At 38.5% G+C, this 18,286-nt stretch overlaps 2 protein-coding genes across 6 annotated transcripts in view; both read right to left on the bottom strand.

Annotated features, from left to right (window-relative positions):
• Positions 1–5,852, bottom strand: part of LOC106723056 — an 11,916-nt gene extending 6,064 nt beyond the window's left edge. For both annotated transcript variants that reach the window (XR_003092134.1, XM_025193866.1), the window contains exons 1-4: positions 3,833–5,852; positions 3,261–3,356; positions 1,957–2,481; positions 719–898 (exon numbers count right to left, since the gene is read on the bottom strand). Coding sequence is in view for 1 of the 2 variants with exons in the window: in XM_025193866.1 (XP_025049651.1) it covers positions 719–898; positions 1,957–2,481; positions 3,261–3,356; positions 3,833–4,073 (1,042 nt within the window). In the remaining variant the exon portion in view is untranslated. The remainder of the gene's footprint in view (positions 1–718; positions 899–1,956; positions 2,482–3,260; positions 3,357–3,832) is intronic.
• Positions 5,853–8,186: 2,334 nt separating this feature from the next.
• CAMSAP1 (calmodulin regulated spectrin associated protein 1) overlaps positions 8,187–18,286 on the bottom strand; it is a 43,260-nt gene continuing 33,160 nt past the window's right edge. For all 4 annotated transcript variants that reach the window (XM_025193854.1, XM_025193855.1, XM_025193856.1 and 1 more), the window contains 6 exons: positions 15,348–15,484; positions 14,545–14,753; positions 14,346–14,448; positions 13,927–14,042; positions 11,341–11,459; positions 8,187–9,421 (listed from right to left, as the gene is read on the bottom strand). In XM_025193854.1, the coding sequence (XP_025049639.1) occupies positions 9,119–9,421; positions 11,341–11,459; positions 13,927–14,042; positions 14,346–14,448; positions 14,545–14,753; positions 15,348–15,484 (987 nt within the window). In that variant the 3' untranslated portion in view covers positions 8,187–9,118. The remainder of the gene's footprint in view (positions 9,422–11,340; positions 11,460–13,926; positions 14,043–14,345; positions 14,449–14,544; positions 14,754–15,347; positions 15,485–18,286) is intronic.

Below are 18,286 nucleotides of genomic sequence, written 5' to 3'. Positions count from 1 at the left end.
AATGGAGTATGGTGCTATTCCATTTTTATTGCACAAACAAGGGTTTTAATAAAAAAGGAGAATTTTCTCCCAAGTTCTTGCCCTGAAGGGTCAGGTTTGGGGTTGGTTGTTTTGTTGTTTTTTTTATATTCCCCCCCAACAAAATTATTTATTAATGTGGAAGATTCTGATCTTGTGCATACCTCCTCCTCAAGCCTGTCTTCCACATGGGCTATCTGCACGCATTTCGTAAGACATTCAAAATAATAAGTTGCCTTTGTAGCACAAGCCTTTTTGCAAAGCTTCCCCCAGCCCATCTCTGGGATCACGAGCTCTTTAGGGGATACCGTGAACATCTCTCAGTGTCACTGAAACTGCCTATGTAGCTCTGCAATATCAATGGCTCAGCTGATGAGCTGACCTTTTAAGTATCTTTGTATGTATATTAGTAGCGTACATACTAGCATTTAGTGCTCAGATACTTCCAACGTATCTGCTCAGAAAACTGTATTTACTTTTAAATCCCACAAGCAAAGAAACTGCACCTGCAATTGCTTCTGCAATGCATCCGTAACGAGTTTCAGTGCTCTTGAAGGAGCATGCCACAGAACAAAGCAATGAGGCACCTAGTACGTCCAAATAACCCCTACTTTGATGTGGAAGAAGGTTTGCACAGCATCTCATCTTAATTCCACTTAATAATATAACATCAAGTACAGGAAAACGCATGGAAACATACCTAAACACATAAGCACCAGAGGCAATCCAACTTTATGGAAGATGCTTGTAAGGAATGGTGATGGGAGCTCAGGTGAGCAGTCAAAGTCAGATATGTTCCAAACTGAAACCCCTTTCATGCCTGCTGGGCTTTGGCATGTCACGGATGAAGCATCTTCCAGCAGAGAGGCATTCATCAGCTCTGTAAAAACAAATAGCACACAACTTATCTAAGGCAACCTCACCACTGTGAACTCTTAATACTCTCCCACTGCCGTCAAGTGAAATGTGCAGGTGGCTCAATACCTTGGGAAAAAAATCAGCCCGCTTGAAGGGGCTAAATTTGATGGAAGTATCTGACTTTATATACTGAAATGTTAATGTTTTGGCCTCCGATTTTATTCTCAAATATACCGGTGGATGAGGACGATAGCTAGATGACCTGTTTATCCCCGTCTTTTCAAGTTACTGTACTAAAAATAAAATCTTTCTGGTTTTGCCCATTTGACATTTTCCATTTGTACTAGACATCATTTAACTTAACTGACAGAACACAGGGTTTATTTCCGTGAACTATTCCATTCCAATATTTAAGCACTGGTTTTGGCCGGTGAACTGAAGTCATCAATCTTTTGATCTACAATGATTTATAGATTAAGTGAAAGAAAAATAATCTTTTAAACGTGGTAAATTAATTTACACAAACACACACAAATCAGTTCATTCACGTTTCATTATGGATCAAAAATACCTCGTCTCTTCTTTTTTATGCTGACGAACTATTATAATACCACAGTTGTGCATAACTCCTCCAATCTGAAAATATACTTATCAACCCAAAATAGTTCAGATTCTCTCTCAAATATTATGCTTCCACAGTACAAACTTGGATCATGGAAAAATTACTCCCACTCTTCAAAATAAATCTTGCCTCAGGTAACATGTATATCTATGGACTGTGATCTACAATGCAATGCCCAACATAATGTAGCCCCAACGTTGATACTGGGTACCATAAATAATAATTCAGTGAAGGTAACATCTAGTGGTAGCATACAGGATTATTTAACAAATTATTATAAATGATTTAAAATTCTGCGCACCCCAATTTTTACCATCCGTTCTGGAGTACCTCCAAGAGGTTTCCCAGGTCTATTACCAGTGACTCTTTGCCGACAGACTTCCAGTTACTTCCACTAACTGGAACCTATTTGCTGCTACCCAAGCACTGTAGGAAACAGAAATTATGTCATACGTTACCTTGCAAAAAGAATCCAAAATCTTGAAGTTCGCAGGAACAATTCCACGGATTGTCACCCAATTTCATTCTTGGAGGCCTCAACCCAATGAACACATTTCTTGTTAAGGTAGATAAGTTATTACCAGATAAATCTATATAGGTTAGTTTAGACAAATGCTTTAAACTGCCAATTGCAATCATATTAATTCTATTGTTTGCCAAATGAAGCGTTGTCAGGTTAGAGAAATGGGACAGCATAGAGGGCCCTATTCCCTGAATGATGTTCTGAGACAGGGTAAGATTTTCTAAGTGCTCTGGCTTGGAAAGCCAAGAAGCCATAATTGTAGTCAGATTATTTTGATATAAACTGAGTTTGGTGAGGCTTTGGAAAGCATAAAAGGCTCCAGGTTCAATTTTTGTGATGCCGCTGTTTGCTAGCGCTAAACTGGTGACAGATTTCAAGCTTGGGCTGTTGAAGACCGTTGAGTTGAGAACTCCAATCTTCGTTACAACAAATATAACAGAGATCAGACCTTCTGGAAAATCTAGGAAATAGAAATGAAAAAAAATATATTGATTACTCAAAGACCAATTATACCATTTTGGTTCATATATTCCAGGGATTTTCCTCTTGCAAATTATGAAACTGAGGAAGTCCTAATTTGATTTTAAAATATTGTGTGTTATTTTAAAAAATTAAAAAAAAAAAAAAAAACTTTCCTTGACAATAAAAAAAATTGTGGTACTGATTTTAGCACCAAGTAGCAATAAAGGGAATGTTTAAGAGGCATGCACAATATATAGTATGAATATACACATAGTATACACTTAAATCAGTAACTTGATCATTGGGAATAAGTTGAATAAAATATGCTGAATTCAGTGGGGTTCTTCTGAGCAGTTTTAAAGACAGGATACCGGTAAGAATTATATTCAAAACTAGACTACTAAAATGAACTGAGATGAGTAGGTTAAATGCCTAGTACAGACTTTTAAAAACAGAATACTACTATAACATATTTGATTACTTTTTGTAATTAAGGTTCACTTACAAAAAAATTCGGTCCAAAAATATGCAGAGTGTTTTGTAACCTTGACTTTTTTTTTAAATTAGGACTAAGGAGAACATCTCACTTTATCACTGATTAAACTAAACTAAACTGGATAATCATTAGTCAACCTGACTTTTTACACTTAGGTTTCAATTTAAGTTCATACTTTCTTGGGGAGATGTTCAAACATTACACATGCAGCACACACTTTTCTTTTTAATGTCAGCCTTTTTTAAAGCATCGTAATAAAGTAGTAACCCTCTTAAACATACCAGTTGGGATAGAGGAGCAGAAATACTCTTTTTCATGCACACACTGGAAACTTGAAATCCTCATTAATCCACAAATCAAGACGAGCTCAAACGTAACTGCAAAAATCACAAACCCCACATGCTTAAACAAGTGTTTTGTTTTGCTTTGGGTTTTTTTTTAATTAAGCCACCCTTGTATTAAATTTGTTCTGTATACATACCTAGTGTTAGGGTAAGTCTTGCTGATAGCTTTTCCTTTGTTCTAAATCATTTTCAATCTCGGTTAACTAAAATGGAGCAGACACTAACAGAATTCTTGTAACACTTGGATTTTAAAGAGTAAAAAAAAATGTAGCTGATAACTAAACAAATGCAAACCCTCCATAGTAAAGAACTGAATGATGGACTCCAAAGAACTACATATATAAATATACTTAACTCGCTACCCTCAATTCATTATGCAATTGCGGCTGAGATTCAATTCACAGGTAACTACCCCAATATTTTATCAGTATCTAGAGCCCGATAATCCATTGTTTGCAAGTCATTTTAACGGTGCAACATTTTAAGTGCAGCATAAGGAATGTACTTACGTTTCATGATTACGGTACCTTCTTTTGATCCAAAAAGGTGGTCAACTTTTGCTCTTCCCAACCCTAGTAATTTTTGCATGACAGCCTGTGGGTGGGTAAAGGAATATAACCATGCATGTGGGGTTCTTCTGTCAAAAGACAAGTCAAGACCTGTTAGATTGTCTTCATGTGTTTCCTCTGTGAATCGCAGCGGTGGGCTAAGAATGCAGTCATTTGGATGACCAGTAGCGTGTATCTGCATACTATCTCCAAGGCTTCGCCACACAGTCAGTAATATTTAACCATTTCATGGCATACATTATTAAAACCAAAACCACAAGCACTATTCTCAAAACATTTTTAGGAATGCATGACGTGAAAAAGATTCATCTGGCATCAGTGGTTTATTAACCATTTTTCATATTTAAGATTCAGTCTATGCATATTGAACCAAAGTATACAGTAGCTTAGAAAAGCAGTTGAATATTGAGATAATTTTTGCTTTTGATGCAAAACAAATCTGGACTCTTCTCGATACATTAGGACAGATGTATTGTCCTTTCTAATGCAGTCCTTGGTTCAGCAAGGACATTTATGGTTAGTCCACACTGTTCTTACACCAAGTGCATAAAATACATGTTTGTATTAAATTCCCCCCACCCCCATACACAATAAGGCAGCAAAACGAAGAAATGATGACCTCTAAACAAATCCTTTAAAGGAGATTTTGAATTAATGCTACACATCTAATGACTAGATCTTGATATCAGTAGACAAAGCATTTCAGCCTTTTTTAAGGCATTGTTCTCTACCTTTAAGTCTTATAAAATGTACTTATTGATCTTAATCCTAACTGTAAAATGAAGTTTAGTTACAGGAACAGTGCTTTGAGCAGCTCTCACTCTTCACCACCCTCAGCTTCAACTGTATCATTTATATACACATCTTATCTCACTAGACTTGCAGCATTACAGTTTTTAATTGTTCAAGGCTGTTAAATCATATGGTTGATCAGGAGCCCAATACTAAAGCCATGGGATTAAGAGGGAATTTTCCGATATGAGACCAACCTGTAAAGTACTGCGTTTGGTCCCAGGACTAGGGCACCCCGTAGACATTTGGGGCCATATCCCACTCTGGATTTAGGTACCTCCACCCTAATTGAGTCCCTAAAATTCCCTGAACGTGTCTACGTTTTTCCTATACTGTCATCCCAGCCTTTAAATGAGGTCTCAAAAAGCAGTGAGGACAATGGCATTCTGTATTCAGGGTTTTTCAGGAACTCAAACAGGATGTTACAAGATTGTGCTTAGGTGCCTAATAGGTACAATATGATCTCATCCTTGAAGATAGTGTTTTAAATAAAAGGAGGTGCAGATTTTTTAAATGAACATTACTCATCTTACAGGTTACCAGTTACCAAATGGATACTTGGATGGGTACAAAAACCTGAGATTATGAAAATGAAAAATCACTGTGAAGTAAAACAAACTTGTTTTAATTTCTATTCTGGAATTACCACCTCCAGGGGATGAGAACTCCTCATAGTCTGAGAAGTCTGCTCTTGGTTCCTTGACGTAAAAGGAAAAAAAAATCAATTTATTCTGGACCTCCAGCTAGCACCCTTCCCTACTCTGCTAACAGCCTAGTGCAGAGCTTGAACGGATTATATGTTGATCTGCTCAAAATAAGCCAGTATTTTCATCACCACCATTTTTCTACACTAAGTTTTTATTCCACTGGAGATATTATAAAAACAGACATCCAAAGATATGCCAACTACAGATGGAACACATTGCACATAAATACAGAATATACTAAAGTAAAAAAGTTTGAAAAAAAAATTACGGCATGAAGAGTTGACACTTTAAAGATGTACGTTTCTCTTCTTTACAAAAGTGCAAGACTAAATGCCAAAGCGTATTGATCTTTTTTGCATTTTTTCACCCCAAAAGGCAATCTCAGTGGCATCTTTTCAACTTGAATTAAAATATGATCAGAACCTCTAAAGGATGCCTAAGCATTTTCTTTGGGGTTTTTGTTGTTTAAGATTTTCATTTCTCTTCTTTTGGTACAGGTGGGGTTTTTTTTTTTTTGGGGGGGGGGGGGGGGTGTGGCTTTTTGCCAATTGGTTATTCAGAGGGTAGGTGTATAAAATGCCGAACGTTGAGCAAAGACCACCCTGATGTACAAAGATGTTTAAGGCCAATTTTAAAATGAAATTTTCAGGGGGGAAAAATTCAAATAATTATCTATTCCCAGAGGTAACAGTGCGTTTAAAATGCAGTTTAGAAAAATGACATTCTTCTCTTTCGCCCCATATAGGATCCCAGGTTGCCTGTACACATTTCCAATTTTTCCTACTCCTTGCACTCCCACAGATGGGCCTGCACATTTCACCACCTCTGATCTGCAGACTTGGACCTAGTGCTCTTTCCTTCCTGACCTCCCCAGGTCAATTCTGCTGATGGAGTAGGCGTCTTTGTAACAACAGTCAGAAACAATGGTCATTTGGGGACATTTCTTATACACCGGAAGTGTTAGCAGAAACAGAGATTCTGATTTTGTGTTGTCTCAAGGGATGTGGCCAAAATTTATGATGTGGTGCATAAAATGGGGTGGCAGAAGCTCTCTTTACCATGGGCAGCAAAGTTTCAGCCTCCGCGAGAACATTAGGGATGCAGCACCTGTTTTGGAGGTGGACTGTCCGTCAAGGAATCATCCAAAGGAGATCTGCCTTTTGCCTTTGGGAAAAAGACTTTCAGGTACAAAGAAAGGGGAAAAACTGTCCATCTTAAAAAGAACTACTTCAAAGCACAAGAGTTTGAATTAGTTTGATAACAGTATTAGGGGGAAGACTTATGGTATACTTACTGTATAGTCTCCAAGTAAATCAATGCATTAAGTGCATGCACCATAACCAGTGCCATAATTCAAACACACAGGGCAATGCTAAAGTGCAATTTTAAAATTCTGTATCAAGGAGGGGGGAAAAAAAATTCCTAACTAATTTAAATCTGAGGATTCAACAAAATCCTGTAGCCAGGCATCAAAACTGAGTCGGAAATCTGTGGATCCACTCCTAGTTCTACATCGACTCATTGTAAAACTAGAATCTGCTTCAGTTTTCTAAGTAAAATGATGACAGGACACTTAACCACCTTAACGGATTTAAATGAAATATGTCAAAGAAGAAATTGGGGGGAAAAATGCTGTTGGGTTTGCTGAACTCTCCTCTTATTTTGCTCAAATTCTAGCAGTTTAAAAGCACTTATCTAATAATTTATTAAACAAATATAAGTAAGTCTATTAGGAACCTTTGCCTACAAGCGAGTAGAATAGCACATCTTTAAAGCATACAATTAGTTCTTTTGACAAGATGATGGGTCAAAATAACAAAATTACACATGGAATAAAAAAAGGAAATCAGTTAATGATTTTTATTAAATTTCAGTGCTTTGATAAAATAAATATGGTATATAATATCAAACAGTGTGAAATAAAGCACAAGCATGGAAAGCATGATAACAGAAAAATTACACTCATGACGGCGTTTAATACTTAGCACTTTAGAAATCATAAAGCCTTTAGTTATTTACAGGCAGCCAGCTATCTAACAAAATGTACAATATGTCGCAGCAGCCTATTTAAAAAGTATCCAAAAGGGGAAAGAACTGAGAAGATTGCAATGGAAGACCTTCACTTTCCTCTATTGAACATTTTATTATGTACCCTATTTCCCCCTTCTGTACAAAACTCACTTTTCAACTCCCATTATTTTTAAATTTGAATAATTACACTGTCTCGTACTTCAGCGCTTCAGTTTCTCTCTAGAATCGGTGTGGTGCCTTGGGCACTGCGAGATACATATTCAAGTAACACTTCAAATAAAAGTAAACATGTGCAAACCAAAGATATAAACCTACAAAACCCTCAGGTAGTAGTGTCAAAAAAAGATGTAGCCGGACCATACTGACAGAGAAGTTGCACTGTAGTTAGCGAATTAGAGTTACTTTAAAGCAGGGGGAAAAGGGGAAGAGTCACATGAAAGAATGGACAAGAACTGCAAATATAATAAACCCTGCTGCCCTGGAAATAAAAAATCTGATCTGCTGAAACACACACAGATTTTCAGGTCATAACTCAAGATTTAATATTTCAACATGAAAAGAAATCAAAGCCATTCGACTTTTTTTGGGCTTTTGAAACGAATGCAAATTTTTGTTTAAAAATTGCTTTTAAATGAGAAAAACAAATCAATGTATATATTAATATAATCACCCCAAAATTTAAAAAAAAAAACCAACCAAAAAACCCAAACACTCTCCATTTTAGAGCATGCTGCTCATTCAGAATAAAGACAGGACAAAGGAAGTAGAATTACATTTCATGACAGAATAAAAACATTAAAATTTGTGATCATTAAGTGCACCATCGTACAGGAGTAACGTGCTCAGAGTGGAAATGTTCTACATCTACCAGAATCTGTCTTTATTAAAGCAAAACATCCTCGGGACACTACCTGAACTGAAATCAATGATAACTGTGCTCCATTCAGCTTGCCTCAAGTTTAGACCAGGCATATTCCAGCTAGTAGCACCTGTATGCCTCTTCATGATTGTGTTTCAGAAATATTCATCTTTAAATTCACCATTATTAATTTTTTTTTTTTCTATAAAAGACACTGCAATTTTTGCAGTGAACCGATACTACAAGTAAACCTTGTTCGGAGCAGCACAGGCTGGGGTTTTTCGGAAATCTGAGAGCTGGACTTAACGTTGGCAGTAGATACAGTACAACAATATGATATATTATACAGCTCCTCAAAAAAAGTCTCAAAAGGACATTTTTCCCCCTAAAGACTATTTTTTTTCCAAAAGAAAAAAAAAAAAAGTCATCACCCAAGATCTGTTCAATGCTTCTACTGAAGTTCAGCGCTTGCCAACTTTAAAAGCGACAGGGAAAGAAGAAGGAATGAGATGGAGAGGAAACAAAACTTAATTATTCCCAATTTGTACCAATGCAAACTTCAAGTAAAAGGAAATCCACTTGTTATAGATCTTGCTACATGCACTGTCCCTCATTTGAAAGCCTCAGTAGTTAGCGCCGGGTGTAACAGCAGATTCATCGCTCTCCAAAAACACTGGCATTGTTCCTTCATTCTTATTTACTTGCATCCACGGATTTTGTTTAGAAGCTTCTTAAAAAAACTGGTTATGGTTCTGCACATTTCATACCAAACTGGAGCAAAATGGTAAACATTTCTTCTTTCTACACAATCCCATTCTTCTCCCCAAGAACTCAGTGTCATTTCCGAGTCTGAGTCTTCTTTGGCACTGCAGGTCGCTTGGCTTGCCACAAATGGTTATGGATTGTGAGAGCATCCACGCTGACGGACATGGTTTTGGCTGGAATCACGTTAAACTGTTTTCTGTCTGAACTGTATTTGTAAAGCTTGTCGATCATTTTCTTGGTGATGCTCTTTGGCCCTGTTCCAGTCAGCTTATAGATTTCTTCTGTGTCAGGGTAGTAGCAATAAAGTGCTCTAAACTGGCAACCAGCATCACGGAACAAAATGATGTAGTGGTTGGCATCACACTTCTCAAGTTCCTATATTTGAAGGAAGACAAATATGGACATTCTTCATAATAAATAGTGCAAAACAGTATTGGGTTATCAATACATTAAGGCCAAAGTTGTTTAACAACCACATTTTTGAAGCAATAAAGGTTCAACTTGAATCTTCTGCGCTTTTGTCATGAACTAATATTTCCTGAAATAGCAGTAAGAGAGCCAGCAGACCCCAATGTGCGAGACAACACAATGCTCTGCCAGAGCAAGGAAAGGGAGAACTCAAGGCACTGAAAGCAACCAACAATATTAGATAGAGAAACCTTCAAGGTGAAATGAAGGAAAAGAAAACAAAATAGGAATATAGCCTGTACCCCCGTCCATCTTTTCACATTTATGCTTCAATTTGTTTCTAATTTGACATCACCAAGTTTTGCAGACTCCTCCGAAATTCATATTACTAAGGGGGCCAAAGGAAAGCCTTGCAATACATGAATTAGTGACCTACTGAACTAAATTTCTTCTGAACTTGATATTGGTGGCATAGAAACTCTACACTGCAATGGGACCATAAGAAAACATATAGTGAGCGGATGCAATAATTACGTTAGACCTACTGGACTGAAAACGTGATACTCCCTTGCTGGTGACACACACACACACACAACATGACACTGAACTTTTATCTAGAAGCATTTCCAGTTTAATATGGCAAGAGAACCAAAAACAATAGGGAAAAAGTGATCCTGAATATACATGTGTTTAAAAAAAAAAGAGGAGTGCCTTTGGAAGCCCATCTAAATAAAATCTCATTGCTCATCACAAAGGCGGACCTACATAAGCAGTAATTATAGATTACTCTTGTAATGGCAAGTGTTTAAATACTTAATACTCTCTATAAAAAGCTATGTTACAAAGCCTGGGAAAACTACATCTACTGATTTAACTGACTGGATTGAATGATTAGTCACACTAGACATTTCCAGGAGATGAGAAAGCAAGTTGGTATAACCTGTGTCAGCCAAAGAAACTCAGTGACAATGGCCAAAACACAAACAATGAAAAAATTACATCTCCCACATTTATTCTGAATTATTTTTCTTCCTTTATACTGTACTACAGCTAGAAATAACTCTAACAACACTGGTTTGTTTCCCTTTCTTGTACTGCTTCTAGTACGTCTTATTTTGAGACATTAATGTATCATGGGAACAATATCAGAATTTCCCTTTGAACTGAACTGCAGACTTCTCTTCAACCACTTTAAAGACAGCCTCTCAACTAGTCAATATTAATATTATTTTCATATGCGCATCACATCAGAACCTTTAAAAATGCAGTTCAGGGGCATTAATTTTATTTTAAAACTAAAGTACTCTTAGAAAGCAAGCAAGGTTCTTTGGGTGAATCTGGTATCTTTTATTAGACCAATTCAGAAAGCAAGCTATTCTCTGCAATGGTTCAAAGACATGCACAAGTCTAAAATAAAAACAGCTTTTGTTACATTAAGACATTTGCCTTATTATATATACTGCACTTTGACAAACTTCTGAAGCAAAAATTATCTTGCAGATAAAAAAAGTTTAATGACTTTTAAGATCTTATTCTTTTGCATCATCTTTCAAAATAGACCCAAGTTTTACTTTAGTATGTCACTTGAAAAATTAAAACTATTTTGTTCACATATTTCAGCTTCGTTCCCACTTTTGCCTGACCTTCCCCCCTGCAATATGTACATGCACTTCCAAAATAAGTTGTTCAAGTACAAGCCTCAACACACAAAAAATACCCTCAAATACATGGTGTGAGAGACGACGCTGTGTTAATGAAAACATGCTTTGCTTCGGAGGCATGTTAACGGGGAGAGCGTTTAAGATAACACATTAATGAAATAAGCATAAGGAATCATAATTTACTGCAAGTACATCCCAAACCCTGCAGTTTTAGTAATTACTTACCTCCAATATTGAGTTCTTATGTGGTTCATTCACTTTTCCAGCAAGACAGCAGTGGGATATAGCATTGTGAATTATTGGTTTATTTGACTTGCTGCTGGGCTCTTTAAACAGCTTTGGACCTAAAGAACAAAGACATGAACACATGGGTTACTTGCTGTGTATTATCAATAGGTATCTTTAATGTCGATTTTTTTAATTTTAATTCTATCCATATCTATGAACTAAACAAGTTTTACACTGATGAATAATGTTCAACACTTTTTTTGATGTAAAACACACTTCAGAAAAGAAGCAGTGGTGATTTAAAAAATAAAAAATTATGTGAGCAGTGTAGTGAATTTAACTATAAGAACGCTCATTGTTCCATGTATTGAGGGACTCAGTCAAGCAATCACTCTCTTTCTGAGCAACCATTTTCTACTTAAAAGTGCCTTTTCCATTCTGTCAACAGGCAGCCTGGTGGCATTAATTCAGTAGGTGGGCAGACAGTACTAGGAAGCTTAAACAACCAAGACAGGTTTGTATCAACAGATGAATTAGCCAGTCAAGAAGCTGCTCCTCAACTAATCACAGTAACATTGAGTTTTCCTTCCTAGTGTCACCTCCAAAAAAAACTGGAAGCGTTTTGGAACTGGTTATAGAAAGGGTGATGTATTTAATGTGAGAAGTGGTTTAGTGTTAGTCTTAAGTCAGGCAGAAGGCAGGGTAGAGTTGCATTTATAGACCAACTAAATCAAGAGATGTATATCATAAGCTTTTGTAAGCAGGGGGCCTACTTCATCAGATGCTGTGAAGGGACTGCAGGAAGCAGTGATTAGAATACAAATAGGGAAGTGGGGAGGAAAGAGAAGGGGGCACACCTGAGAGAGGCAAGGTGGGTAGGAGAGAAAAAACACAGTTAACCCACTGAAGGACACAGGGGTTGTAGAAGCTAATCCAAGTAATGGGATAACAATCCATTGTCTTGATTTAGATATGGGGTGGGCAATTATTTCAGCTGGAGGGCCACTTAATGAGTTTTGGGGACCTGTTGAGGGCCATGTCTATCCATCACCATCTCGCCCTCCTTCCTTCCTTCCAGAATCTGGCTGAAGCTGTAGTTTGCCAGGAGCCCCAATGCTCAGCTGTGGACCCAGGCAGGAGCTGGGTTCTGGGGGGGAGGAGGGAAGGTGGGGAGAGAGGGACAGAGAGAGAGAGAAGAGAAAGAGCGATGCTGCTGCTTGCCCACCTGGTGCAGTAGCAGTGCCTGCCTGTGCCCACAGCTGACGCCGGCGGCAAGTTCCAGGTTGGGGCTCTGTGCTTCCATGATGCTGGGAGGGTGGTGGATCAGCTGTGGACATCACCTGCAGGTTCTTCATCTGGGCTCCTGAACCTGCCTGCTGTGTCCACAGCTGATGCCGCCACCTGCCCACTACATGGAAAGCCCTGGTTGGGTCCACAGCTGATGCATGATACTGCTGGACCCAAGCAGTCCTCCTGGCCCACCTGGCAGCACGTGGCAGCCAGAGCAGCATGCTGACAGATCCAGGGAGTTGGCAGATGTCCACCCATCGGCTGGATCAAATCTGTTGGTGGGCTGGATCGGGCCCACAGGTCATATTTTGCCCACCCCTGGTTTAGACTGTACTTAACACAATCCAGATTATAGGCGATTTATTTTTCCATAATTTCTCGTTCACATTAATTTTTAAAAGTTGTTGTCTATGAGGAGCCACCCCAAGATCAGTGATGGAAAGTCCAGAGAGATTAAAATGTTCTGCCACAGGCTTGTGTGTCATTCTGGAACTGATGTCAGATCGGTGTTCATTCACTCTAACACACAGAGATTTGTCCAATGTAGACAGCAAAGGGGCACTGTGAGCATGTGATGACATATATATTAGTAGATGCGCAAGTAAATGAACCTTGGATGTTATAATCCATGTTATTTGGCTCAGTGCTGATGTGGTCTGGACCGATAATGGGGCACAGATGGTACGTGGGTCCACGGCATGGTCTGGTGCCTTGGTAAAAATAGAACCTAGGTAGCCCATTGCTGAAAAGACACCATTTGACAGTGGGGGGCTGCCTGTAAACCAGAATTTCTGCCATGGTGGCCTTCAGATGATCACCATTTTCCAGGAGGGACTAGAGATCATTAATGATGTGCGCAAGGCATTAAGGCTGGGGTCTCAGGGTTGGTACTGTAACAGGTGGAGTGGGATCTGAGTCTGGCTCTGCTGCTTGAGTGACTATGGTTTTAGGATTGTACTGTGATTGTAGGAATCCTTGCTCCAGATCCTTATGGTATGCTTCCCAGTCAGTGAAACCAGAGCAGATGCTGTTGTAATGTAGAGCTTGGCTGCAGATGATGGCTCTATCAATTTGTAAAACATTTTATACAATATGTGAAGTATTCTCTATACCTGTAATCCAGTGGCTGAATTTAAAGCTGCTATTAACTAAAGTTTCAGTGCACTAACAGGCCCAAGACAGGTTCCCAGAAATAAGAACTCATCACAACATAATCCACCACATTTTCATGACATCTAGCACTCTGAGCTAGTAATCGCATAGAAATGACAAAGCCAAAAAGAAACCATCTACCTGTGTATTCTGCCACTGAAGCAATGGAGGATGCAGTCGAAGCATTTTCCCAGTCTCGCTCTGTGTTCCTGCTTGGATTCCTGCTCAGTATTGGTAAGGATTCCATTGATTCAACTCTGAACAAAGGGTAGATGCCATATTTATATTTTACTGAACATAAAATGGTTTACCAGACAGCCTCTCAGGAAAACTCTCTTTCCCCTCACCCAACCAAATTACTTAGCCATACTTTCTATCATCCCTACTTCAAAATGAACCCAAGGTAAAGTGTACTGTTAAAAAACAGTTCAAGATGTAAATGAGATTGCGAAGGCTTCTCTCTACTAGTTATGTCCACCTATTAGCCACTTGAAAAAATGAAGTGCTATTTAATCCCAACCACATTTCATAACAGAGGCTTTATTTTTAATTGTGTTTACCGCTGGGATGGAGTGCCACCAGAATGTACGCTTTCGGGTTCAGTTGTTGCTGCTGATGCCAAAGACAGACTGGAACCGGACTGAGCACTGCTTAAGTTATCAGCTACCAAAAAAAGAAAAAAGCAAGCATGGTGCGTGACTTTGTTTTAGCACGTCTCCAGACTCGAACAGTCAAATGAAACAGACAAATCCAACTTACGTGTGGAAGAACACTTTGTCCCTGAATCGCTGTACGACTCTTCCCGATGAACAGACTTCGGCCTAGGTTTCTTGGGTTTTGATTTAGGTTTTCCAAGTCCTTGCTCTTCTAATATCTGCTGCTGTTTTTTCCTCAAATACTCTTGTTTGATGAGTTCCCTTCGAGCCTTCTCTTCTTCTTTCCTTATTCGGTCTTCTTCAGCTTTGCGGCTAAAAGGCAAATATGGCTTTCAGAGGGCATGTCTACGTGTTCAATTCATGCGCTTTAGGTAATGGGCGTTAAATCAAGTACCTATATACAAGCAGGGAGGCTGCTCCAACGCACTCTAATTCCAGAGTCAGAGCAGATTCGATTCATCAAGTGTGGCAATTACCATGCTCCAGCAGCCTCTTGCATCTCATGTATTAGTGTCCCTTCACTTCAAAATGGCAGTGGGGGCACTTTATCTGAACCACCCCCACCATCATTTTGAAGCACAGGGACGCTGATACACGAGATGCTCTGGGTGCTTTAATTAGTGGCTCTTCGAGTCACTCCAATTACAGTGCCCCCTGCCTTCCCACCCAACTCCTGGACCACATGTAGAAATGCCCTCTATAGAAAAAGACGCATTAACCTATTTTAATGTGCATTAGCTAGAGCACAGTTTTTTTGTAATGCTTTAATGTGCATTAATATAGGCTAATGCGCATTAAAGCACTTAAGTAGACACACCCACAGTATGTAGCAGTTTGCTATTTTTCAACAAAAAGCATAGGTTTAAAAAAATATATTCCTTTCCACTGTACTAATGTTATGTTTACCGGGCTTCATCCCTTTTTTGTTCAACTTCAGCTTCCAGCTGCTGTTTTCGGAGCCGAGCCTCTTCAGCTTTGCGTTGCTGTTTTAAAAGGAATGCTGCACGCTTTTTTGCTAGTTCATCTTCTGCTTTTTGTTCATCCTGCAAATGACAATTCAAGTAAGTTAGAGAGCTCTGATGGGGACAAAGGAGGGAATAGAAAAGTTCTGAAGGTCATAACAAGTTCTGAAGGTCAAAACTGAAAACTTTTACAAAGCGAATTTCTTTGCTACCAGAGCCTGAAAGACAAAGTATAAGCTCCATTTAAATTGTCTGCTACATGAATAACTTAGCAGGAAAACCTCATCAGTGTTCATGTAGGTCAGCCAGGAAAGTTGGGAAGAATGACTCTCAATCTCAGTTCAGTGTAGTTTTGTTAACACTGGCATGAATTATAGGGCTCGTTTGAAACTGCAGCCTATGCTGTACAGTGCAATTGCTACGCTGACCAGGGTATCCAGTATCAATAACTATTCTATTCTAGGAACATACTAACTCAAGACAGTTACTACCAACTAGGTTATATAAAAAGGTAGAAGTCAACTTCATTCAACTGTAAATAGTCTATTCCAACTCTAACTAATTTAACTACAATTGAATAAAGAAATACTGTTTAGTTGCCGGCTTGAGATATTTGCTGTAACCACCACAATCCAGAAATGCAAGCACATAAAATATTCTTACAGTTCCTGTGAATTTTAAACAGCTGCAAAGGATATTACATTATTTGAAAAATATTTAGTGCTTCTGCAGTATCGGAGCACAAGCATAATAGGACTTCAGTAATGTGCCCTTCCCCAGCTCAAAGCCAAGCAACGAAACAAGAAAGGCCTATTAGATTACTTAGATTTAAGATCATTGGCACAGGAACTAACTTTTTTTTGGTGCCTAATACAATAAGATCCTTATGCAGAACAGCAAGTGAAATAATAAGCACAGGATAAAAAAACACCAATCCCTTTTTCACAGACATCAAGATTTTGAAATCTAGTTTCTTTCCTATTTAGTACAAAAACAGGAAATTCTCCATGAAATACAATTACTACCCTCTCTCTAACTCTACTGGAAGTCAGAGATCCTAGGAGCCCCAATTCTGAGGCAGCTGGACTAGGGGACTGGAAGTCTTGTGCTGCCAGCTGGCCAACAAAACCTAATCTCTTTGCTCTGTATCTAGCAGGTTTCAAGGCATGCCTAGAACGAGGAGTTTTGTGGGAAATGTGCTAGGCTCCACTGAAATGATTTAATTGAAACGAACATGGTCCAATGCAACATGGAGTTTTCAAGTAATAGGCAAATAGTGATGAAAACCACTTGGTCGTAATTTGTCTGAGCAACAACCATATACGTTGTCTAACACACCAGGCAAGGTGCAGAAGCAGGACTTACTTCTGGAAGTGTCAAAAGACTCCAGAAAATGAAGAGCAGAAAAGACCAATATAGGAAAAAAATAGATACCCTTCAATAAAAAAAAACAAAACCCCAACAACAAGGAACAGAGAAAAGGATGTGGAGCTATTTTATCACAGAGCCAGTGGAAGTAAAAGAGCAGCTTAAGACATTTGTTAGCTGATGTCAAGGTTTTCTCATTTTCTTTAGCTGGGGATGTGGCATGCTAAGCTTTTCTGCAATACCTGAATTTATTCCTACTCAAAACCAGCAAATTCTACATCTTTACGCTTTGCATGTTTGCCACTATTTGGTGCACGGGAAATATTACAAATCAGAGTTATCACAGACCATCAACTGAATACTCAAACAAGTCACAAGTTACAAGAAGCATTTATGCAGGCGTTACACTATATTGGAAACAATAATTTTTTGGAAAGCAAATAACACAAGACAAAAGCGTAGTGATGGATTAGATTCCACATGATAAGATTTAAGAACAAATTGTTTTAGTGGCTGCTTAAATTCATAAAAGTTGTTTTCTATTACTTCTTTGGCAGACAACTTCAAGCGTCATACCCCATAAAGAGCCTTAAATAAAAAAAACTAAGTATATACTTTAAAGAAGTGCTTAACTACTGTTCCCATTATTTGTGAGACACTGCTACAATTTACCATCTTACCAATTTACCAAATAAAAAAAAAAAATCAGATATTATCTAGAAACAGAAATAGTAGATAAGTGACAATCTAGTCATGAAATGACACTACTGAAATTGCTTTTGGCAAATCTGTTTAAGTGACTATAGAGTAAAACTGAAAATACTGCAGCTAATTTTTCTAGCTGTTTTGGGATATAAAAAAGCAGCTACTCTTTTACCAACTTGGTGATACATAGGAAAGGTTTTTTTCTTAATATACAGGCAGCCTACCTTTTAGAAATAGTTATATGAATATATGCCAGGTATAGCAAATGATGATTATTCATATTATGCTATTAATATGCCAACCTTTCCAAAAAAAGGCTCAGGGAGGCTTACAGTAAGAGAAACAGAACAACTCAAGGGGTAACTAGAATAAATAAAATAAACACAATAGCAAATAAAGTGAAGATCTATTAAACATCTCAGCCTAGCTTTAGTTGGTTTTGCTACGCTTCTGAAAGATGTAAAGGCTCTGGTTCTGGTGGGCCTCGAGAGGAAGGGAGTTCCAGAGCTGAGGAGCAACCGCTGAAAACAACCCCTATGTGTTTTTGCCAAGCAAACTTGGCATATTGATGGTACTTGTAGAAGATTGCTCTCAGCTGACCTTCAGGATTCAGAGAATCATAGAAAACGAGGGTTGGAAGGGAGCTCAGGAGGTCACATCTAGTCCAACCCTCTGCTCAAAGCAGGACCACCCCAACTAGATCACTGTGACAAGATGTAAGGGAGAAGACAGTCTCTTAGTAAAAAAGCCAGTCAAGGTGCTGGCCTGACGCTAATATGGTAGGACCATGACTTTACTCCTTGACTTAAA

The sequence above is a fragment of the Alligator sinensis genome, unplaced genomic scaffold (assembly GCF_000455745.1).
Source record: "Alligator sinensis unplaced genomic scaffold, ASM45574v1 scaffold611_2, whole genome shotgun sequence".
NCBI lineage: Eukaryota > Metazoa > Chordata > Crocodylia > Alligatoridae > Alligator > Alligator sinensis.
The sequence above is the reverse complement of the archived record's forward strand: the minus strand, read 5'-3'. Positions and strand labels throughout refer to the sequence as shown.